This window comes from Myiozetetes cayanensis, unplaced genomic scaffold, assembly GCF_022539395.1.
Source record: "Myiozetetes cayanensis isolate MyiCay16 unplaced genomic scaffold, myiCay2020 scf3, whole genome shotgun sequence".
In the NCBI taxonomy this organism is placed as follows: domain Eukaryota; kingdom Metazoa; phylum Chordata; class Aves; order Passeriformes; family Tyrannidae; genus Myiozetetes; species Myiozetetes cayanensis.
Genome location: NW_026087521.1, coordinates 73,211,337 through 73,232,618, shown reverse-complemented (window position 1 = coordinate 73,232,618; position 21,282 = coordinate 73,211,337). Strand labels below are relative to the sequence as shown.

Below are 21,282 nucleotides of genomic sequence, written 5' to 3'. Positions count from 1 at the left end.
TACTGGTCATTGGGAAAAAAAAAAATTATCTATATATGTATGTGTATATTTGGATAAAAATATTTGTACTAGATTCATCACATAGCATATGTAATATGATGCTGCTTCTCTTCTACTCTGTACAAATTTTACATGGCTGTTTGCCTCCTTTGGTGCTGTACAGAGGAAAAAAGCAAGCTGGAGTGCAAAGGATTTGGAAGAAAAGTATACAAAAGTACACAGAAGAAGTATTTGGAATGGCTGTGGGCATCCATCTAATCAATCACAGGTTATTTACTAAAGAATACTATTTACCTCAGATAGTACCCTTTCCTAGTGAGCTGTTTACATATCGTGGGCCAAATCACCAGACGATTTTGCTTCAGCAGAGCTTCAGGCAGTTCACTCCACCTGAATATCTGCCTGCACCTCCCCTTCTGCAGACTCTGTCCTGTCTTGGAAAGTCCTCAGCCTGCTTTGATCACTAAGGTGCCAGTTCCACAGCTGCTTCCACACAAGCAAAGCGTTTCTGCCCAGAGCCCCTCTGTCTCTGAAGGGATTCTCCAGTCTCCTCACATGGACTGGTTGGTAAAAATGAAGACCCACAATCAGTTTCCCACAGGAAGGGCCACGGGATAAGTCACAGATGGGTCCCAAATGCAAAACTTATTTGGAGCTGAGGATTTTGAATGGCATTTTGTGAGCTTAGTTTAGACTTACCTCAAATATAGATGTGCACATCTTTAATATAAATACTTGTATATATATAGACATGGGATGTGTGTGTATCTATGTAATTACACACTTTTAATGAATCAATCATCCCAGTCTCTCAAAGCCCAGGTGCCTTTGTATGCATACACACAGAAAAGAACATAAATATTTAAAGGCACTGTATTTCATTTAGGCTGAACCTTGGTAACCTCCAAGAACCAGAACTGGCCTGCGGGATGCATTTTATAAAATGTAAGAAATCCATGGAAGCTTCCAGCAAAGGGCTATTTTAGAAAACTTCTCTGTTTTGAGTTTTCTATTCACTGCCTTAGATATATTTGGTTCTTCTCTATCACACCTCACGAGGTGTGGAGGACAGAGAAAGAAGGGGGCTATACAAGCAAACCTTCCCAAGTTAGGACAGAGGAATTTGCACCATAATTCCAGTTTCTGTCACTTGCAAAGCATCAGTTTCAAGAAGAACACGGCAGGCTGTGTGAAACACTCCCCAGAGCTCCCCCAGAAGCCCTACAAACGGGGCATAACCTTTTTCCAGATCACCAATGGAGCTGCATTCCCTGTGCCTTTGAAAGAGTATTTTGAGGTGCCCTAAGTCAATAGTCACTATAAATGTCGGTTGCCAGAAGCCTTGGGATTCCTGCATCGGTGGCCTGCTCCTAAATTTGAAACCAGATTCAGTGCAGTGTCAGAGCAGGAGCATTTTCAGCATAGATGGGCCATGCTGCTGCAGGGGGGAATATCTGAGTGCAAGATTATCTCCCACGGGCAGCCCAAACGGGGCTGTGCCCAGCCTCGACATGCCGTTCTATTTGCAGGGGGTGTCTATTCGGGATGAATTTGAGCCTTCTGACACGCAGGGAAAACGCTGGCAGGGCCAGATCCTCACTTGGAGTAAATCAGCCTGCTGAGATTATCAGTTTATAGGTGCAGGAGGTTTGGCCTGAAGAACACACCCACAAGGATGTACCTGCAGCCACCATTCCTATGGCTTTGTGAACAAGGAGCAGTTTTCCAGCATCTTTTGTGTGATTTATACTTGAATTTACCTGGTTGAAATGTAAGTGCTGATTTTAAACTGATCACAGCTTAAATGAAGAGAAAAAAAGAGGGGAATGCTGCTTACAGGACATGAATGGGATGCTTTGGAGGATGCTTTGGAAGGAAAGGAGTTACTCTCCATTTTCTGGTCTTGCAGTAGGTAGGGAGAAGACAAGATGACACACTTTGTTCATCCACAACGTGCACAGCAGTTTGCTTTGAAAAAATGTGCATTTCCAGTGAAAGATCAGGATGTTCTGAGAGGGGAGAGTGGGTCAGAGGAAAGTTTGGAGGCTGTCAGACAGTCACACAGAGTCCCTAGGGGCAGAGAGAGGAAGACTGCAGCTGTGCTGAAATGCATAAGCTGGCAACCTGGTGTGTATCCTGGTGTTGTATTCCTAATTGTCTTTGGAATGAAGTCTGAAGAAGGATGGAAGAGTACATGGATGTGGAAATGTGGTTCGAATTCTGACACACAAGTTTGTTTCTGATTACAGCGTGAATCAGTCTTCTTAGGATAGGATGAAGTCTGTTCCCTCCTAAACCAGTGCAGCCTAGGGGAATTTAGTGTTGCCAGTGCTGACAAGCAGTGGGATAGCTGACACAAAAGGTGACAATCAGACTCACTGGCTCTGTTTTGCACACACTGGTCAAGGTGAGAACAAACCATAGACCAGGTCACGAGAGGTCAGGACGGGGAAATGGCCTCAAGCTGCACCAGGGGAACTTCAGGCTGGGCATGAGGAAGAATTTCTGCACTGAAGGGGAGGTCAGGCATTGGAAGGGGCTGCCCAGGGAGGTGGGGGAGTCCCCATCCCTGGAGCTGCTCGAGAAACTGGTGGACGTGGTACTCAGTGGTCTGGTCTAGTTAATAAGGCAGGGATCGGTCAAAGGACAGGCTCGATGATCTGGGAGGTCTTTTGCAAGATAAATGATTCTGTGATGCTATAAATCTGTGCAGACACAGCCTGCTGGACTGAGATTGTTCTTAGGAACTGCAGGCCCTTGCAGATGCAGTTTTGGTGGGCATTTGGAAAGCCCCACCAGTCACTCTGCTGAGTTCCTCTCTACAATACTGCATTTTTACCTTATTACACATCAGTGACAGCCAGATCAACACTGAAGTCAAGGCTGAAATCAAAAAGGGTCTCCCAGTGCCAGGAATACTGACTAGTATGATATGTCAGGAGGGATAGCTGTGGGAAGAAACCCCTCCAGCACAAACAGTGCAGAACTGAAGCCCTGTGGAGTTTTAGACCAGTTGGATAAATGCTTTGACAGAGGTGCTTCTTAAGTGAAGGCAAGTCTGCTTTCCAGAGAGGAGCTGAGGAGTGTTTGGACACACTGCCAGCAGTCCAGGGGCTGCTCATGGTAGCAGGGTTCAAGAAGTTATGCCTGAGAATTGGCCTGATGCTGTTCTGCCTCATGCTTGGTCAGCTAAATTCCACCTTCTCAGGCCATTGTCACGGAGAAGGAGGCTTTGGAAAGCCCACCCTTCCTTTTTGCACACCTCAGGATAAATCTGTTGAGCTGGCACAACCCAAACCATCTGAAAGCCTGAAAATGTACACTGTGGAGTGAATGTGAACATCATCTGGCAAACCCTTACACAGAACCTTCTTCCAAAGAAAAGTTTCATGGATGGGTGACTACATAAAGAAAACGCATCAAAACGAAGGGATTTCCCAAACCTGGGCCAAACTGGGAACTGCAAAGCACTTCTCATCTCAGTGTGCAGTAATGGGAGGTCATGACAGGGGCTGCAAGCTCTGAAAGCATTGGCTGTGGGGTTCTCCTGTGGAGATGGTGCCTGTTTTCAAGGTTTCTTCTTCCTTAGGCAGATCCCATAACAATTTCAGACCTAATCTACCCCCGTTAGAACTGAGTCATGTTCTTAAATAAATGTATTTTTCCCAAACCTGCAGACACACAGACACGCACACGGTGGAAACGCAGAGTAATATTTGAATACCTCACTAACTATTTCAATTCCAAGATTTTATTTTGCACAGTCAAATGGTGCCAAAGTTCTCAGATTACTTTCTTTTCACTAAAATATACCTCATATTCTGACTCCATATGGACTCACAAAGGAGACTGTAAATTTGCAAGAAACATGAAACTGTCCAATCAACTGTTTGTGAAATTGCTTCTATTTTTATATGTATGTGCTGCGCACAATAGTGTAATGTATTCCTAAAATAAAATTTTATACATTTTTGGTAGTGTTTTGACTCTCAATCCCTCTTAATATTTGTGGGTTTTTCCTTAATTACAGAGATTCTGTATTAACCATGTTCAGGGCAAAGGGCAGCATCAGTGCCAGTGCTGGCACCCAGAACCCCCCCGTGCCCTGGGCTGCACCCAAAGGGAGATTGGACTAAATGGCCTTTAGAGGTCCTTCCCAACCCAAATTATTCCATGGAAATGCTGCTTAGCAGCATGGAGCACCTTGAATGGGAAAGCAGAAAGCACAAGTCTTTTTCTAAATTAAACTGAAGAGAGATTTTTAAAGCATGTTAAGAAATCTTGTTTTTCCTGTTACCTCACTAAGTGCATTAATACAAACAGTGCTGTGGCACCATAAGTGATCACAAATGATACAACTTCCAGTTCCTGGAATCACAGAGTGGGTTGTGTTGAGAGGGACCTTAAAGACTCATCCAGTTCCAACCCCCTGCCATGGGCAGGGACACCTTCCACCAGCCCAGATTGCTCAGAGCCCCATCCAACCTGGCCTGGGACACTGCCAGGGATGGGGCAGCCACAGCTTCTCTGGGCAACCTGTGCCAGGGCCTGCCCACCCTCACAGGGAACAATTTCTCCCTGATATCCAACCTAACCCTGCTCTCTGTCAGTTTGAAGCCATTCCCCATGTCCTGTCACTCCAGGCCCTTGGAAATAGTCTCTCTCCATCTTCCTTGTGGGCTCCCACCAGGTTCTTGAAGGCCACAATGAGGTCACCCCAAAGCTCCTCTTCTCCAGCTGAACAATCCCAATTCTTCATCCTCTTTCATAGGAGAGGTGCTCCAGTTCCAGGGAAGTTCATCCATTTCTAGAGGTATTTTTCAGGATCAGGAGCCCCGGGGCTCTGGCTGCCAGGGGGCATCAGTGTGCCACCTGAGGAAACCATAACGGGGGAACAGGAAACACACGACGAAATTCAAAACCACACGGGGTTCATTCACACTCAGAAACAAGAATATTGTTGAGAAATGTACTGAATGGAGATTTACCCCACCAGCAAAAAATAAAGCACCCCAGTAATGTCACTTCTCCACCAACTACTGAGCTAGCAGTTTTTTCCAGGAGACCAACAGGTACCAGAGTTCCACGAAAAATGTAGCCATGACTTTCCTCAATGGAAAAAAAATAGGCTGCCAATTCAGAAAAAGAATCCAAAACAAAACATCAACCAACAAAAAACCAAGCAAAAACCACAAACAAAGAAACATAAAACCAAAACCCCAAAACAACAGCCCCCAAACCACAACAAACAAGAAACCTTCAAGGGAGTTATACAGGTATAGCAGAAAAGTGATAACTGGAAGCATCTTGGTTTTCCATAGCTTTCACTCATTTCCTTTGTAGATCAATAAAATCTATGGCAGAAAACATAAAATTTTGTTTAATTTGACCTTAATGGTCCTGACCAGCCTCACCTGGGACCTCCTGGGTTGAGATACATCCTCATAACCCCGGAGATGAAGATGTTTGCCTGGAAAGTAGCAATATTAGGGAGAGGCTAATGTGAATTTTTACCATTCTGTACAATCTTATTTTGGAACTGGAGGAGAAAGACCTTTTCCTCTAGGAAAAGGTTCCCACAAGGGTTCTGTAACTGCAGCCAGATTTGCCCCCCTCATCATCTCCAGGATGAACAAACCCTACTCCAGCAGCCTCTCCTTGTACATCCTATGACCAGTCTGGGCTTTCTCCTCCTTCTTAGATCTCTCTTGCAAATGCACCTCAAAACTGGACATGTTGCCAGATGTGGCCTCCCAAAAGGGAAATAAACACTTCCTTCAAGCTGTTGGGTGTGTTTTTGCCAGTGCAGCCTGAGATGTTTTGTTTAATGTCTGCATTGATAGCCTTCCTTCCTGAGGAGTAAGGAGTGCTCTTAATAAAGAGAGCCAGAAGGCAAGGAATGGCAGAGTGTGACACAGGGATTCCCCCTCCAGCCTCTCCAGGGAACAGCCAGACATTCATTTAAGGCAGAGCATGACAATGGGGTGAGGCAGCTGTCTGGATTGCATTAACTGGTTTGCAAACAAATTAAAATATTGTGAAACAGTCTGGTCCCCATGGAGCTTAGCAATGCCCAGTCCCAACCCCACTGCTCCTAAGGAGAGCAGAGGATATTCAGTACCTTCTCAGACATTTGGATCTAAAGACCTCTCAGACTTAAGAGTGCTGGTCAGTATTTGACATCTAATTTAAGATATGCTCATAAAAGAAAATAAACAGCTCCAAATCTCTTCTGCATTAGTGTTTTATTTTGTTTTGCTTTGTTTTGTTTTTGTTTTTTTTGTTTTAAATTTACTGTTGGCATTTACTGGAGCCACCCTGCCCTGCAGTGGTTTAAGCAATGGAGGAGACACTTGGGACCCAGGTGTTAAACTACAGATGACTTCTGCTCCTTGGAAAAACGACCCAACTGCAAGCTCTTGTGCCTCGTGTTTGGAGTCACAGTGACTCAGCAGAAGTCAAGGGAACATTTGGTTTCCTTGTCAGAACCTGAGAGTAAAGGAGGAAATAAGAATCTCTTCCAGCTGTTGGGTAACTAAGGAGGACACTGAAGCTCAGATAAACAGTGTGGGAATCTCCAGGTTTAATATATGTAATGCAAACTAGAATTGCAGTTCACTGCAGTGGCCAATCCTGGCTGAGGAAATAACTGTCACTGGAAAAAAAAAATCTGATAAAAACAAACAACCAAGTATGCAGCCACAAGCAGAGATTTCTTTTCTTTTTTTTTTTTTTTTCCCCCTCTCCAGCCAAGCTCTGCATCCAGCTCAGTCCAAAAGCATGTTTGTTTTGGAAGCCATAGTCTGCTGAAAAGTGTTTGGCCAAAATCCAAGGGGCCAATAAGTCCAGATGAGCTGAACAAGCTGTGTCCTTGGATCATGAGATTTGAAGTTATTATTCAGCCCCGAATCTCATGTGTGCACGTTACTGTTGGCTGTTTTTTGTGGCAGGGCGTGGACCAAAGTGCCTCGATTAGGACGAAATTTTTTTGCCCCCTAAATCAGCTGTTTGCAAATCACAAATTCATCGTGGGTTTGTGATTTCATGGCCCAGAGCTCACAGCTCTGGAACAGCTTCTCCAGGGGCAATGTGACCGTCCCAACTTACGTCAAACGAGCAATCAGCAGCGATGATGGATAAAACAACAGAGCTTATAACTATGTTTGTTCCAGGGTTGTTTGGAGAGGAGCATCTATTTCTTTTTATTAATTGAGAACTGATCCCTCCTGAGGTATTCTTTGTATTAATTGAGAACTGATCCCTCCTCATTCCAGGTGACTGGAGCCTGTTTGTTCTGTTTCTGGGGTTGCTCTGTGATCTGGGCCCAGGACTCACCGGTCCAACACGAATTTATTGAAGAGCCAATAAACCAAAATGACACAAAACCATAAGGAAGGGAGTTGTAATGACTAGCCTAGGCTTAACTCAGGGAGATCAAGAGCACTTTAACTATCTCAGTTATCCAGTGAGGGGACAAGCCAGCTCGTATTCACCACAGGGGCAAAGCACAACCAGGGGGAATGGCTTCAAACTGACAGAGGGAAGGTTTCGATTGGATATTGGGAAGAAATTCTTCCCTGTGAGGGTGGGCAGGCCCTGGCACAGATTGCCCAGAGAAGCTGTGGCTGCCCCATCCCTGGCAGTGAGCAACCTGGGCTGGTGAAAGGTGTCCCTGCCCTGGACACAGGGTTGCAAACAGATGAGCTCTAAGGTCCCTCCCAACCCAAACCACTCTGTGATTCTATGATGATGCTGATTTTACAAAGGCAACAACTACAGAAGTAGAAACTGTGGGAAAGGGGGTGTGTGTAGGGCATGCATTCTGCAAACCCTGAGCAAATCTGCAGGCACCGTGCTTGCACAAAGAGGAACTTGCAGATTTCGAAGAAGAAAAAGTTAATCTCAAATAGGATTTATTTCCTACACACCTACAATCAACAGCCAGGTCTACAGGCCAGCTGGGTGACAGCTGAATTTCCTCTGTATGAAATATCTTCTGTAGGTTTGTGTTCTGCACAACCTCAGGCTATGCTGAGCTGGCCTAGAAGGTGTTAACTTGAATTCATTTCCATTCTTTGACCAGAAGTGGAGACTCTGGGGGGGGTGAATCAACCATGGAGCAAGGGGTCAAGAAGTGACACCAGTGTCAAAGAGACATAGTCATGCTCAGGGCAGACAGGTGGACTAACCAGCCTCTGGTGTGTAAGAAGGTCCATTTGGGATAATGGAAAAGATAATAAAGAAGAATTTATTAAAAAAAAAAAAGATAAAGAAAAGTGTTAAGTTGGTTTTCTAAGTTTAAAAAAAATTGTCAGTGAGGAAGTCTTTGCTTTTGGAAAACAGGACAGTTTGATGAGGGTGCAGAACTTCAATAAAAATGACAACAACAGTCTGCTTGACTTATTTGAAAGAGAATGTGTTTCTCAACCAGCCCTGGCATGGCACCAGCTTGTGACAGCTGTGAAAATGGCCAAAGAGCAGCAGGGCCCAGGTGCAGGATCAGTGTCCCAGCAGCTGATGAACCTGTGCATCCAGGGCACAACGTGACACTCGAGCTCCTCCTCGCCAGCGACGTGGCAGGCTGAGAAAGCAACATGAAGATCTGCTGTGCCTCCAATACACCAAAAAAAATATTGTAGCTGCAAATCTACCTGAGAAACCCAAATCAGAGACAGAGTTCGAGACACAACTTTGCAGATTTCCATTCAATCTAATAAATCCTCATCTGTGTGTTCCTGTGCCCCCATCACAGAAACACCTCACCAAACAGAACCCAGCTCTGAGCAAAGATGAGCTAACACAGTTTAAGTGAAAAATATGAGGCCTCTGATAGTTATCTTGCCCTGTCCCTTGCAACGTTTGATCTCCATGTTGCTTTAAAGGAGTCCAGAATCACATACTGGGCTTGTAGTAGCTTAGGAAATCTTTCTACTTTCCTCTCATTACAAGTCCTGGGTACAAGGGCAATGCTTGGTTCAGTCAGGAGTTTTCTTTGTTTGCTGTTTAGGTTCTAATGTTAAAAAATTGCTCTTAAAACTCAGAGGGCAAATGTTTCTCCAGTGAATTTTTAGTTTCAAAGAGATCCCACTGAAAAAATGAGTCTCAGAGCTGAAGAGCAGCACCTGCAGTGGCACTGGAACAGCTTTAACCAAATCAGTCACATGCTCTGTTATTCCTGTCCCCCAGGAAAAGGACCCTTGGCTGCTGCTGATGTTGTCAGCATATTTTGTCTTTTGAAAGTTTCCCTGCATTCCTCCTCCCTCTTTGAATTTTCTATTCTTTATTTCTTTAACCTAAGCCTTTTCTTCAAGGAGACAGATTTGGGTGAAACAGGTGAACCCAAGAGACTGGAATAGGTTTAAAACTAGGTTAAAATAAGGTTTATTATTGACAAAGAGCAGGTTTAGATTGGATATTAGGAGGAAATTCTTCCCTGGGAGGGTGGACAGGCCCTGGCACAGGTTGCCCAGAGAAGCTGTGGCTGCCCCATCCCTGGCAGTGTCCAAGGCCAGGTTGGATGGGGCTCTGAGCAACCTGGGACAGTGGAAGGTGTCCCTGCCCATGGCAGGGGGTTGGGATGAGATGATCTTTAATGTCCCTTCCAACCCAGGCCATTCTATGATTCTATGATTTTCTGAACCTGAGGGTATCAGCAGCTCTCATCACAGGCTGCAACCCCTCTCTCCTCCACAATACCTAAGAAAATTCAGACCCCTTAAAATGACAGAAACACTCTCTGTTCAGAAAACAAAACCTTTTAGGGACTGGTTCTGCTTTGACTGGGAGCTCTGCCAAGGATCTCAGCTGGAGGAGGAATGAGGCCCCTCATTTCGAGTTCCTCAGAGCAGGCACATTGCAGCAACTGCTCGTACACGCTGCGGTCCCGAACCCAGTGGGCTGTGCTTACCTCATTTGTTTCACGTAGGTGAACTTAGCCAGGATGTTTTCTTTAGTCGTGGGCAGTGTGACAAGAATGGGACATCCAAATAAGGTCACTCAGGATGTGTTTAACAACAGCGGGTAAAGTCTGTGGCAAAGGCTTGTGCACACGCACACACACACGGAGCATCCACTGCACAGACCCTGGGCTTAGTGCGTCATTATTCCTAGAATAACCCCTGGAGAGGCACTCCACCCTTGTGCTTCCAACCCTGAAGATGTGATTGCCCCAGGGCCACTTGTCACGGTGATTTTAAGGAAGGGGAGGCAGAGGGAAGGGCCCCTGATTTCTGCCACCTCTTTCGGAGAGATGCAACCCAAAGAAAATCAGTAAAGGCAGAGGCGGCTCCAAATCTGTCCACCCAAACTGCCCGGTGATCTTTGGAGCTTCCTGAGGCCAGCACGGACCCTGAGATAGCAGAGAATCCTGCAAAAGGGCAGACCACACACCTGTTTAAATATAAGGCAATGCACTTTATTAAGCAAGAGTGCTGCAGGTGCTCCTACGTGCTGAAAGGCAGTCCAGCACCGCGAGGAACGCGTGGCTTTGCTCGTAGGGGAATCCGGGAGGGCAAATCCATTTTGCTGAGCAGAAAACTCCTTTTTATTAACCTGCAGATTTCTGATGGTCCGCAAACTACTTCCAAGGGGTCTGCAAAAAGGAACTGAGAGCAAGCCACCTGTAGTATCTTAAATTTGCTGTGATAAAAAGCTTGCCTTTACTTGTAAGTCCTCTGCAGATGATTTAAAGTGATAAACAATGAAATTAAGGAGTTGCTTCCCTTTCAGCAGCACAAGGGATGGCAGACACACAGTTGCTGAAATAAACGGGGGTTTTACAGTCTGAGATGGTAAGTTTTGATTGAAAAATGAGCTGAAGCTGAAACACAAAGCAGTCAGAATGGGGGGATTCAGACCCCAGGCTGCTGCCCTGAGCCTCAGTTCCTTCTGTGCACAGTTTTGGGTATAATTTACAGTTAAATGATCATACCAGCAAAGCATGAGCATCACAGGTGTTACAGCTGAGAACTGAGAAAAGCCACCTCAACTCATCAAACATCACAGAACAATACAGAAACCTGAAAGAGCAATATCACCAGATGTGGTAAAAGTGGCAGAAATATTATTCCTGATGCATCAGCATAATAATGCAAGACAAAAAGGGTTGTCATCACTTCTGTTAGACCAACAGGCATAGCTGGAGAAGTAAACAAGCTTTCATACACCTGGTTACTCCATCAACAGCTGAATGTGTAGGAGAAGATAAGAGAAATACCAAAAGAAGGAATAAATGGATCGACCTGAAATAACAAAGAAACGCATTGTTAAAAAAAAACACAACACAAGAAACCCCAAACACATGCAGTGGGCATTTATAGGTGTAACATAAACCAAACCAAAACCTGTGAAAAAGCAAAATTTGGATTATCATCCTCACAAGCAGAGACTTGAATAAATTCACATTAGCCCAGCAGCTTTAACAGAACTTGGGGAAGTCTGGAGTTTTGCTGACCCAGTGGGAAACTTTTGGAAGTGCCAAACAATTCAAGCACGTCAAAGTAATCTCTGCATCTTTGACATATATCAAAAAGAGAAACAGCTGCTCACAACTGGAGTGTGTTTAAATGAGGTTGAATCGATTTTTTGAACATCTGAGAACGTCTCCTCTGCCACCAAGACACTGGAGGGAGATCAGGTCAGTGCATGATGTCAAACCCAGGGAAGTGTCATGGTGAATACGAAATATCAACCCAGAGAAATGGCATCCACTAAAGAATCATGAAATATTCCAAGAGGACACACTGATCTCTGGCAGAAGCTTTTACAATTGCTCCTGAATCCATACCCACATTTCCACGGGAGTCTAAATAAATGGGACAAAATAAAACCATGGAAAGCAAAACAACAAAAACCTCCAACGCTTGTTTTAATATCAGAGTGAAAAATAGGGGGGGATAAATTCAACAATAAATAGAGATAACGGTTTTAACAGGAAAAGAAAAAGCAACCCCCCTTTCCTTAGCAGCTATCTTTTAAATTAAAGCCTTTCAGATGCTATAACCAGTAAAATACCTGTAGCCTGGACTGTCTGTCAGGGAAGATGGTTTGAAGATCTGACCCTTATACGCTTTGGCTCAAAAGTGCTGTCATTTACACAGGTGGATATACAGTGATGCAAGCCCCTGGATTTACACAGGTGTGGTAGTAAGAATTTGGCAGGGTTTGGATAATTTTAAACAATTAAAAAAAAAAAAAAAGACCCACACCAGATTCCCTGTTGCACTGGGTTACGGTTGTGTCAATCCACTGATGCCATCAATCCATGATGGTGCTCCTCAGTTTTACGTTAATTTTTGAAAGGAATCTTGACACAGTCCTGTGTTAACAGAACCTGCTACTCCTACGATTTCCCCCATACACAGTGTCCCATTAGCACGGCACTTTCCTACAATAAATGGAACCACAGCTGTTTTTAAAGCAGAAGATTTGTTGGTAAAGGCACAGAACATTGGCAGGACAACTGAGAAGCAGGTCTTGTAGCATTTTTTACACCACTGTTACTTTTTAGCTTGGTCCCTTCCAACTCAGGATATTTTATGTCCCATTGTAGCTCCTCCAAGCTGTTGCCTGTTGTACCTGGAATAATAAAAATGTGCTGATTTGAGTGATCTCAGGTTTGATTCAGACCCCATAACTACTGCCCAAGCCAACCTGTATGACTGTAAAACTGCCAGCCAGATCTGCAATGCAGGAACAAACATCCATTTTTTAAGTCTTTTGCACATAGTTTTCAGCTGTTTGGCCAACTTCAGATACTTAGGTCACTCAAAACGAAGCAGGAGAAACAAAAAGGAATAAAAGTTTGTTTGAACTGGGTTGTGGTCTTATCAAGTTCCCTTTGCTTAAATGCAGTGACACAAATATCACCCCAAAAGGTTTGGTGTGGAACTTACACCATAATTAAGGGGGGATCAGGCCCAGGGCAACCTAATAGTAGCTTCTGATATATTTGCAACAAAATTTCAGCTCTGTTCAATGTGTTTGCTAAATCAGAATGCAGTTTGGAAACTCTGAGGGGAGGTGGGAATCTGAATAAACATGCCTGCAAAAAAAAGAAAGATAATTCAGGTCCGAAGGGTCATTCCCTTCAGTTCAAGTGCAGTGGACTGCCTTTCCTGGATCCAGCAGTAGGGGCGTGGGAAGCTTTCAGATGTCACAGGGTTGTAGATAACATGTGAACATATGATTAGCTTTCGTGAGCTGTCTTTAGAAACCTTACATTTTTTCCCCCACACACCTTAGCCGGAGATCCCTCCCTTGAGGTTTCGGGGCACTTAAAATGTTGCTTTGCCAAAAATCAAGGATGTGGAGAAGGTTTTCCTGTGTGATGTCATTTTGCTGCCCTTTATAAGCCTCTGCAGGGAAGAAGGGAACCTATCTGAGGATCCACACTCCGGCACGAGGGCGAGCGAGGAGCGCGGAGGTGAACCCAGCCGCAGATCCCGACCAAGCATGGAAGGGCGATCCGTGGCACCCTGCAGCTCCCTGCTCCTGGTACTCTGCAGCCTGAAGGCTACCTTTGCCTTCCCCAACTCCTCTCCACTGCTGAATCCCAGCTGGGGGAACGGGGACCGCCTGATGCACCTCTACACGGACACGGAGAGGAGCAGCTTCCACCTCCAAATCAACGCCGACGGCTACGTCGATGGTGCCCCCACCAAACCATCTACAGTGAGTAGCTTCCTGTGGATCCTCAGCCTTCAGGGGAGCAGGGGAGGGAGAACAACTCTTTCACTTTCTCACTACCTATAAAAAAATCCACTCTTCTCCTTGGGCAGGCAGACGAGCATGGCTACGAGATGGAAAACATTTGTCATTATAATCCTCCTTTTGTTTAGCAAATAAAATCACTCCAGAGAAATCTCGTGGATGGGGAAATTCAGTGGAGTCCTTTGCTTCCTCTGCAAGCAAAAACTACCTGAATTATCCTTCATGATTTTACCCACAGCTTCTTGTGGGAGTTCCTATCAGAGATTAGGGATGACATCCCCCAAATAAGTGCTTCCCGTTGCAGTGATGGTGTTCCCAAGGGAACCTCACTGAGGGAACTCACTACTCTAACTAAAAGGTCCTAAAATTCTTTCCTCATAATTTATTTCCTCATAATATATTTTATTATATACTTACTGTGTATTTTATTACGTGCTTATTGTATATTTTATCATTCTATTTAAACATAGAAGAATTTACCATCTTTCTTCCTTTGCTAAATGCTTGACCCAAACTCTTTAGTTAGTAGAAAAATGGTGGGTTTTTCAAGACTTGGGGTACTTTTATAGCATTTCAAAAGTACTTCTGTCTTGGCAGCACTCAAATCACAAGTAGGTAGGAAACATGAAGTTAAGTTATTCTTACTATTATAGTATTTCTTCATACACTCAATTAAAAATGTAAGCACACATAACGGTGGTTTTGAATAATATATTTGCAGCATATATAAGGATAAAGTCATAATTTAATCAAGGAGAAAAAAGGATGATGTTCTTCTATTTTTTTTTAAGGAATTGCTAAGGAAACACTTGCAGGAATGCTTGCACTGTCTTGTTATTCTTCCTGCATAATTAAAGATTTTATAAAACTTATTTTAGGTATGTTGGTCAAGAACAAGTGTGGGATTTTAGAGAGCAATGGGCAGGAAAATGTCATCAAATCAACCGGAGCTTGGATTTGACGTCTTGTTCTTCTAAACAGGTGCCCTGATGATCAGGTCTGAGGGAGCTGGCTCAGTGATAATCACAGGGGTGAAGAGTGGACGTTACCTCTGCATGGACATGAAAGGAAACATATTTGGCTCGGTGAGTGACCCCTGCTAAGCCTCAAGGCTGAAGGGCTGCTGTGCTGCCCAGGTGGGGAAAACCAAACCTGTGTAGGTGCAGACTTAAGAGAGGATGTGCCACTTAGGTAATACTTTCCTTTCCTTTCCTCTCCTCTTTGATTGTACTGAGTTGTAGAGCTGACAAAAATCATCTGAGATCCTACTTGGGCAAACGAGGGCAAAGTGAGATGCAGTGATGGAGCAGTCAGAATTCCTGCTGTAGCACAGAGCCACGGGTTGGGACCCTCTGAAAGAAAACAGTGTTATCACTGAAACACCTTTGCTGAAAACATGGGCACGCACCTCAGATCTCCTGGGTTGTCCCAGTTACAGCCCTGGGAGATTAGAAAGCGAGATCTCATCCCTCTTTCCCCCTTTAATCTGTGCCAAATCCCTCTGCTTACGGGTGTCATGTGTTTTTTTCCCCCCTCAGCATTACTTCAGCCAAGAGGACTGCGTGTTCACCCACAGGACGCTGGAGAACGGGTACGACGTGTACCAGTCTCCCAAACACGGCTTCCTGGTGAGCCTGGGCAGGGTCAAGCAAGCTTTTCACCCTGGCACGAACCCGCCACCGTACTCCCAGTTCTTGTCCCGGAGGAACGAGATCCCCCTGTTCCGCTTCAACACCCCCGAGCCGCACAGGAACACGAGGAGCGCGGACGTGGATCCCGCGGATCCTCACCAGGTCCTGGTCCCGCAGAGGAAGGCCTCGGGGCCGGGCTCTGCCCCTCAACAGGGAGCACACTTCCCCCACGTGCCCCGGGAGCCCGTGAGGATCAACCAGAACGACGTGGTGAACCCCGACGACCCCCACGCCATGATGGAGCCCCGCAGGTACCCCAGCCCCCGCTTCCACATGGCGGGGTAACGGGGACCCTGCAGAGCGAGGACAGAGGCAAAGGGACCCGCCTGACACACTCCCAGTCTGAGTGGCCAACGGGAAACGTGGGGAAAAGCCCCTTACAGTTCAAATTTTGTACTTAACAGGTGCCAACGTTACTGACAAAGCAAGCCGGACTTTCCCAACTGGGGCTCTGTGGACTGGAAAGATGTATTTTTTTAAAGAATAATAGAAATCAAACCTTTTAGGGTCCTAATCGCCTTAAGTTTGCATAAATGGGAAAAAAAAAAGAAAAAAAAAGGGAAATGTCTTGAATGAAGTGAGAAATTGATGTTATGTTGCTAATATAACTGGGAAGAGACCTGGGGCATCTGACATTCCAACAGAGACAGGGAATCCTCTTATTGCACTGTCCCTGAGTGTTCAAACACAGCAGACAAACTGTCTGGCAGTGTGTGATATTATTAGATAAAATACTACTATATATGTAGTATATCCATTGTCTGAAGGGGCCTACAGGGAAGCCAGAGAAGGATTTTCTTTCTGAGTAACTTCTTCAGGAGGAACTGTAGTGACAGGACAAGGGGATGGCTTCAAACTGACAGAGAGCAGGTTTAGGTTGGATATTAGGATGGAATTCTTCCCTGGGAGGGTGGGGAGGCCCTGGCACAGGTTGCCCAGAGAAGCTGTGGCTGCCCCATCCCTGGCAGTGTCCAAGGTCAGGTTGGATGGGGTTTGGAGCAACCTGGATTGGGATGAGATGATCTTTAAAGTCCCCTCCAACCCAAACCATTCTGTGTTTTTAGCTTTTAAAAAATGGTCAAAAAATGACCACTCTGCTGTTGTAAGAGCACCACGTGGAAAACAAGTAAGGGACAGGAGAACAGGCCAGGATTAAATGGTCTTGTGTAAAACGAGCAATTTTGGACACTTTCTGAATCCAAGATGAGGTTTGAGAGAAAAAAGAGTCTCACTGTCTGTCAGGTGCTTCACTATCACAGTTCTACACTCACTGAATTGTGGCATCACAATGTGGAAATGTAATGTAAAGATCATCAGTTTTGCATCTTCCCAACCCAGAGAGAAGTACCAGGATTACTAATAACCAATAGTGTGGGGCAAGATGGTTTGTTTTGCATACTGCTGAACTACACAGGGGGAGAAAAAAAGCAAAAATTTATGCCTTTTAAGTGCCAAACTGTTAACAGTTTGACTGTAATGAAGGTTCTCATCTAATGAGTGAAAATCAGGTATGTATTTAGAAAAGGACCATCTAATTAGCATCCATGTTTCTATCCAGTTCAGAGCAGGTATCAGATGCTTGATATTTGTAAGAGTGAACTGACCATTAATCAAGAGATCTCTCGTTGACAGAACTTTTCCCCTGGGTTGGTTTATGCTATGGGTAAGTTTACTTGGAAAAAGTTATTTGTGATGCAACTCTGCAGAAATCAGTTCACTGAAGTCACTGGAGTTACATCAGTGCAACAAAATCAAAATAAGCCCCCCCACAATGTTTCCTGTGTTTACTGGAATTTTTCTGGATTTAGCACAGGGTCTGTCCTGCTGACAGCATTTAAATAATCCCTTTTTCCCTCCCTATATATGTATAAATACATGATATCTCTTTACCTATAACATTCAACTCATGTTAGAAAGTCATAGGTCCTGGTACTGCTTTCAGAACTCCTTTCCTACCTGGAGTGACTCCTAATTCATGTAAATGCTCAGGAGCACAGGACAAGCCAAGTGATTAAGATTAGACCAGAAGTTCTGTCTCATCATTTGTTTTCCTAAACTCATCATGGTTTTGATTAATTTCTGAAGGAATTCAGGAGAATTGCAGGCAGGTGGAGAGTTGTGCTTTTTCTTGATTATTCAAAACACAGCAAAGAATTTTTACCTTGCTATCTGTTGTACAGTGGAGAGGTGTGATTTTATTTAATAACTTCACTTGATTTCTGTTCTGGGCTTTTGCTCCCTGAGAACTCTGGGCTTCAAGTACAACAGCAAAGTTTGCATTTTGCATAAATTGTTGGAAGCTCCACAGGGCTCTCTGGGACTCCAAGACAAAGGACCTACAGAAATTTGAATCTCTGTCCATACTAAACTTTGCTGAGAAATGTGGGGTTTAATCTCTAAACCATCTTTATATCCATACCTTAGAACAAAGTGAGCAGGTTGCTCACTCTCTCAGTAGCCAGGGGATTTAGTGCCTAAAAGCTAAGACTGAGTACACAGTGGATTTTGCATTAAAAAAATGTATTTGTAGCTATAGACAATTGTATCAAAATGTCAAAAGAATTAATTCTTCAATGGAAACGCTGGCAATCACCAGCTGGTAAGAAAGGTATTACTTATTTATGTTGCAATATTTATTTATTTATTTGTGCGGGTCTTAAATCCCGCAGAATATTTATAAATATTTATAATAATGTATTATAGAGACTATTTCCTTTTATAAAAGCACCAATAAACTTTTCATTCTCTCCAAATTGTGAATTCTGCTTTGTTTGTTTAACTCCCCCATTCTGGAAGGATTTGAGTCTACAACTTATTGATGATGAACAATTTCTCGTGAACATTCCTAAATTTTATTCAAAGCCATTACAGAAAAACAGCCCCATGAAAAACTTAAATACTGATTTTACTCAAGCTCACTGCTTCACCTTGGACATTACCACTTACTCCTATGCCCAATAACTGCTTGCATACCTACTTCATCTTTTTTTATCTCCTAAGTAACATTTACTTTTTCCAGTTAAGCTTATGGCATTGTGTCAAGTGTTTAATTAAAATTCACCATATTCCATCATTTTTCCCTTGTCTATACATCAGTTATTTCACCAGAGAACCACTCACATAAGTGTGAACTACTTATGGTAAAAGCTCAATTATATTCCAGGTTTCATTTGCCTCTCTTGTCTGTAATTATATTCTCCTTCAGAGTTTATTCTACAGCCCTGAGTGTTATTAAGGTCAGACTGACAGTCCTGTAAGATTACTTTGTTCTCAAATAAAAATTACTTTATTTCCCATTCTCTAGTCATATGGTTCCACACCCAGTTGGACAGATCTATTTAAAATACTTCCTTACAAATGTCTAATTTTAGATGTGTTTTATTCTGGGATAAAGATTAGCAATTTCATCTGACACGAGAATACTAAATGCTTTCATTCTTGGCTTTAAAAGGGAAGAGGAGGGGCCAGAACTCTCTGCCAGAGCACTCCCCTGATGGCTGCTGGAGGTTGGGCAGACCTGTGAGATGATGGTGGTGGAGCAACACTGAGGAACATGAGCTGCCACGAGCTTTGAACTCCTCTTTTTCTCTCCTGTCACCTTTTCCAAACCAAGCCTGGCCTGATAAAGCACTGACTAAACACGAACCACTTCATCAAAAGAGGCCAAAACTCCCCTACCTTTTGAAACATTATTTTTTTGGAAGCAGAATACCACTGGGCTCTTCAGCAAACAAAACATCAACTTAGAAAGGAGGGGACTGAGTTTCCTCTTGGTTTTGGTGTTCCCCACAGCCACCTTTTCTTCTCTCCTGATGTTCAGATGAAAAAGCCTGCCAAGACAGCTTTTATTTTATTTTAACCTTCACCAGTTTCCAAACCAATTTTCAAGCACACATCAGTTCTGCCAGATCTGACTACAGTCAGATAGGCAAGCTGAGAAGTTTCTAACATTTATTTCAGCACCACCTTCCTAGAAAGGCGTTCCAAAGGAATGGAAGATTTTCTTATCACCCAAGGTTCTCCTGATCCTGGTAGTGTGTGTGACAGCTTGATCTGCTTTCTCTGCCTCTCCCACATCTTGGCAGCTACTGCTGAAAATCCACCCTGTAGTTAAGGCCTTGTCTCCTGCTGCTAATTAGAGACTGGCACATCACAGGGACAAAACATCCATTGCCCACTACTGAGTAATCCCTCAAATATTTATGTTCTGTTACTATTCCTAACAGAACCATCTATCACTGCAGGCTCTCCTTTCCCATGATCCCAATAAACTGTGTGGATTTACTGTACAGATGCACAAGAGTCACTTGATTAAAAAAAGCAAGAATTAAGATTTAGTCTCTGTGTCGATGTACAGACCTGAAAAGAGCAGCACTGGACACAGACCTAAAGAAAACAGGGGTTAGAATTAACTTCAGAAGCTTCCAGAATTAGTGGCCTTTTATTGCTTAGAGAACCTTACACCTGGCAAAACAAAGGTGAAAGAACTACATCAGGGTAGGCTATAAGATCATCTAGGCTGGTACAATGGTCTCCTACAATGACAAGTGCAGATAAATAAGGAAAAAAATACAACAGGGCATCTGCAGAACACACCTGACTGCTTGTACTCCCCTGGCCACTGGCAGATGTGTTTGCACCACTTTAGTGTGTTTTACGAAGTGTGAGCTGGGAGATTCTGACTCGTAAGTTTTTCACTGGAAAGTAAATGTTACTCCATTAACACAGGAGCTGTTTAGAAAACTGGAATGCTTTCACCCTGGGGTATTTTTCATCCCACCACCTGCTTGCCCCGTGTAACAGTTACCAAAAGAGACAATTATTTGCTAACAATAACTTCAAGAAAACAATCCTACAGATGTGATCCTATTTCTTGGCATGGGTCTAAATTTTAACCACCCTTAGAGAAGGCAAAGTGTATTAGAGATAGAGTCAAAAATCCCTCTGGGAAGAGTATCACCCAAGCAGTGGCAAAGCATTTAATAAAGAGGTAGATATCTCCTTAAGTTATTTATGTCATCAGCAAGAACAAAATGTTAATTACCTGCTTGAGAGTAAGCAAGAAAGAGAGAAAAAGAAGTCTTTTAAACTGAGAAGCACAGAAATCACTAGTGTGTTTTGAAACATTTGATAAAAGTTACAGACTTAGGGAGAAAAAATGTGTTGTGTCTCCAATCATCTTCCAGCTGATGAAGGATGCACATTTTCAACTCGGTTACTCTGGCTCCAAGAAGTATTAATGGAATGAGTGACAAAATTCAGGGCATGGCAATTCCAGAAGAGTTCAAGCTATTTAAAGCCCTGACAGGAGAGTCTCCTGCTGTGTAACTGCCCTTCCTGAAATAAACAGGCTCTGCCAGGGACAGGCAAAGGAAGAATGAACTCCTGTCCCACCCTCTGCCATTAACTCTGCCATAAGTCATGGTTAAAACTGTCCTACCTTCCTTGGCTGTGACCATCATTCAGCATTGAGGAGCCCTCCAGGAAGATGCACTTCTGAAAGCCCCACATTCCCATTTTAGCTTCCTGAGGACACAGCTTCCTTCCTTCAGCACCTTAAGAAGGAATACCTTGAGTTGGGACAAAGTGCTGTGGGCACTTTTAAGCGAGTCTTGAGCAGCTCCTCGAGCTGCCACTGCCATCTCTGTACTCCTGATTTTAAACAGGCCCTTTTTAACTCCACAAGCACAAACTCACTGTCTGGGTCAATGATGTGGTCAGTGATGGTTGGCTCCCAAGGATTTTCCCAACCCAACTCAGGGGTACCCAGTCCTTCAAGCTGTGTGATCTGAACAAAGCTTCATCATAGAGTAATTGTTCATTTCTCACACTCATTATTCATAGAGTAATATTAAGAAAGATTTTTACCTCAAAAGAGACA

General features: G+C 43.9%; 1 protein-coding gene across 1 annotated transcript; it reads left to right on the top strand.

Annotated features, from left to right (window-relative positions):
- Positions 1 to 13,452: 13,452 nt before the first annotated feature.
- Positions 13,453 to 15,686, top strand: FGF23 (fibroblast growth factor 23). The gene is given in 4 exon segments (XM_050324854.1): positions 13,453 to 13,648; positions 13,651 to 13,671; positions 14,692 to 14,795; positions 15,249 to 15,686. Coding segments are annotated over 4 exon segments (759 nt in total).
- Positions 15,687 to 21,282: the final 5,596 nt, after the last annotated feature.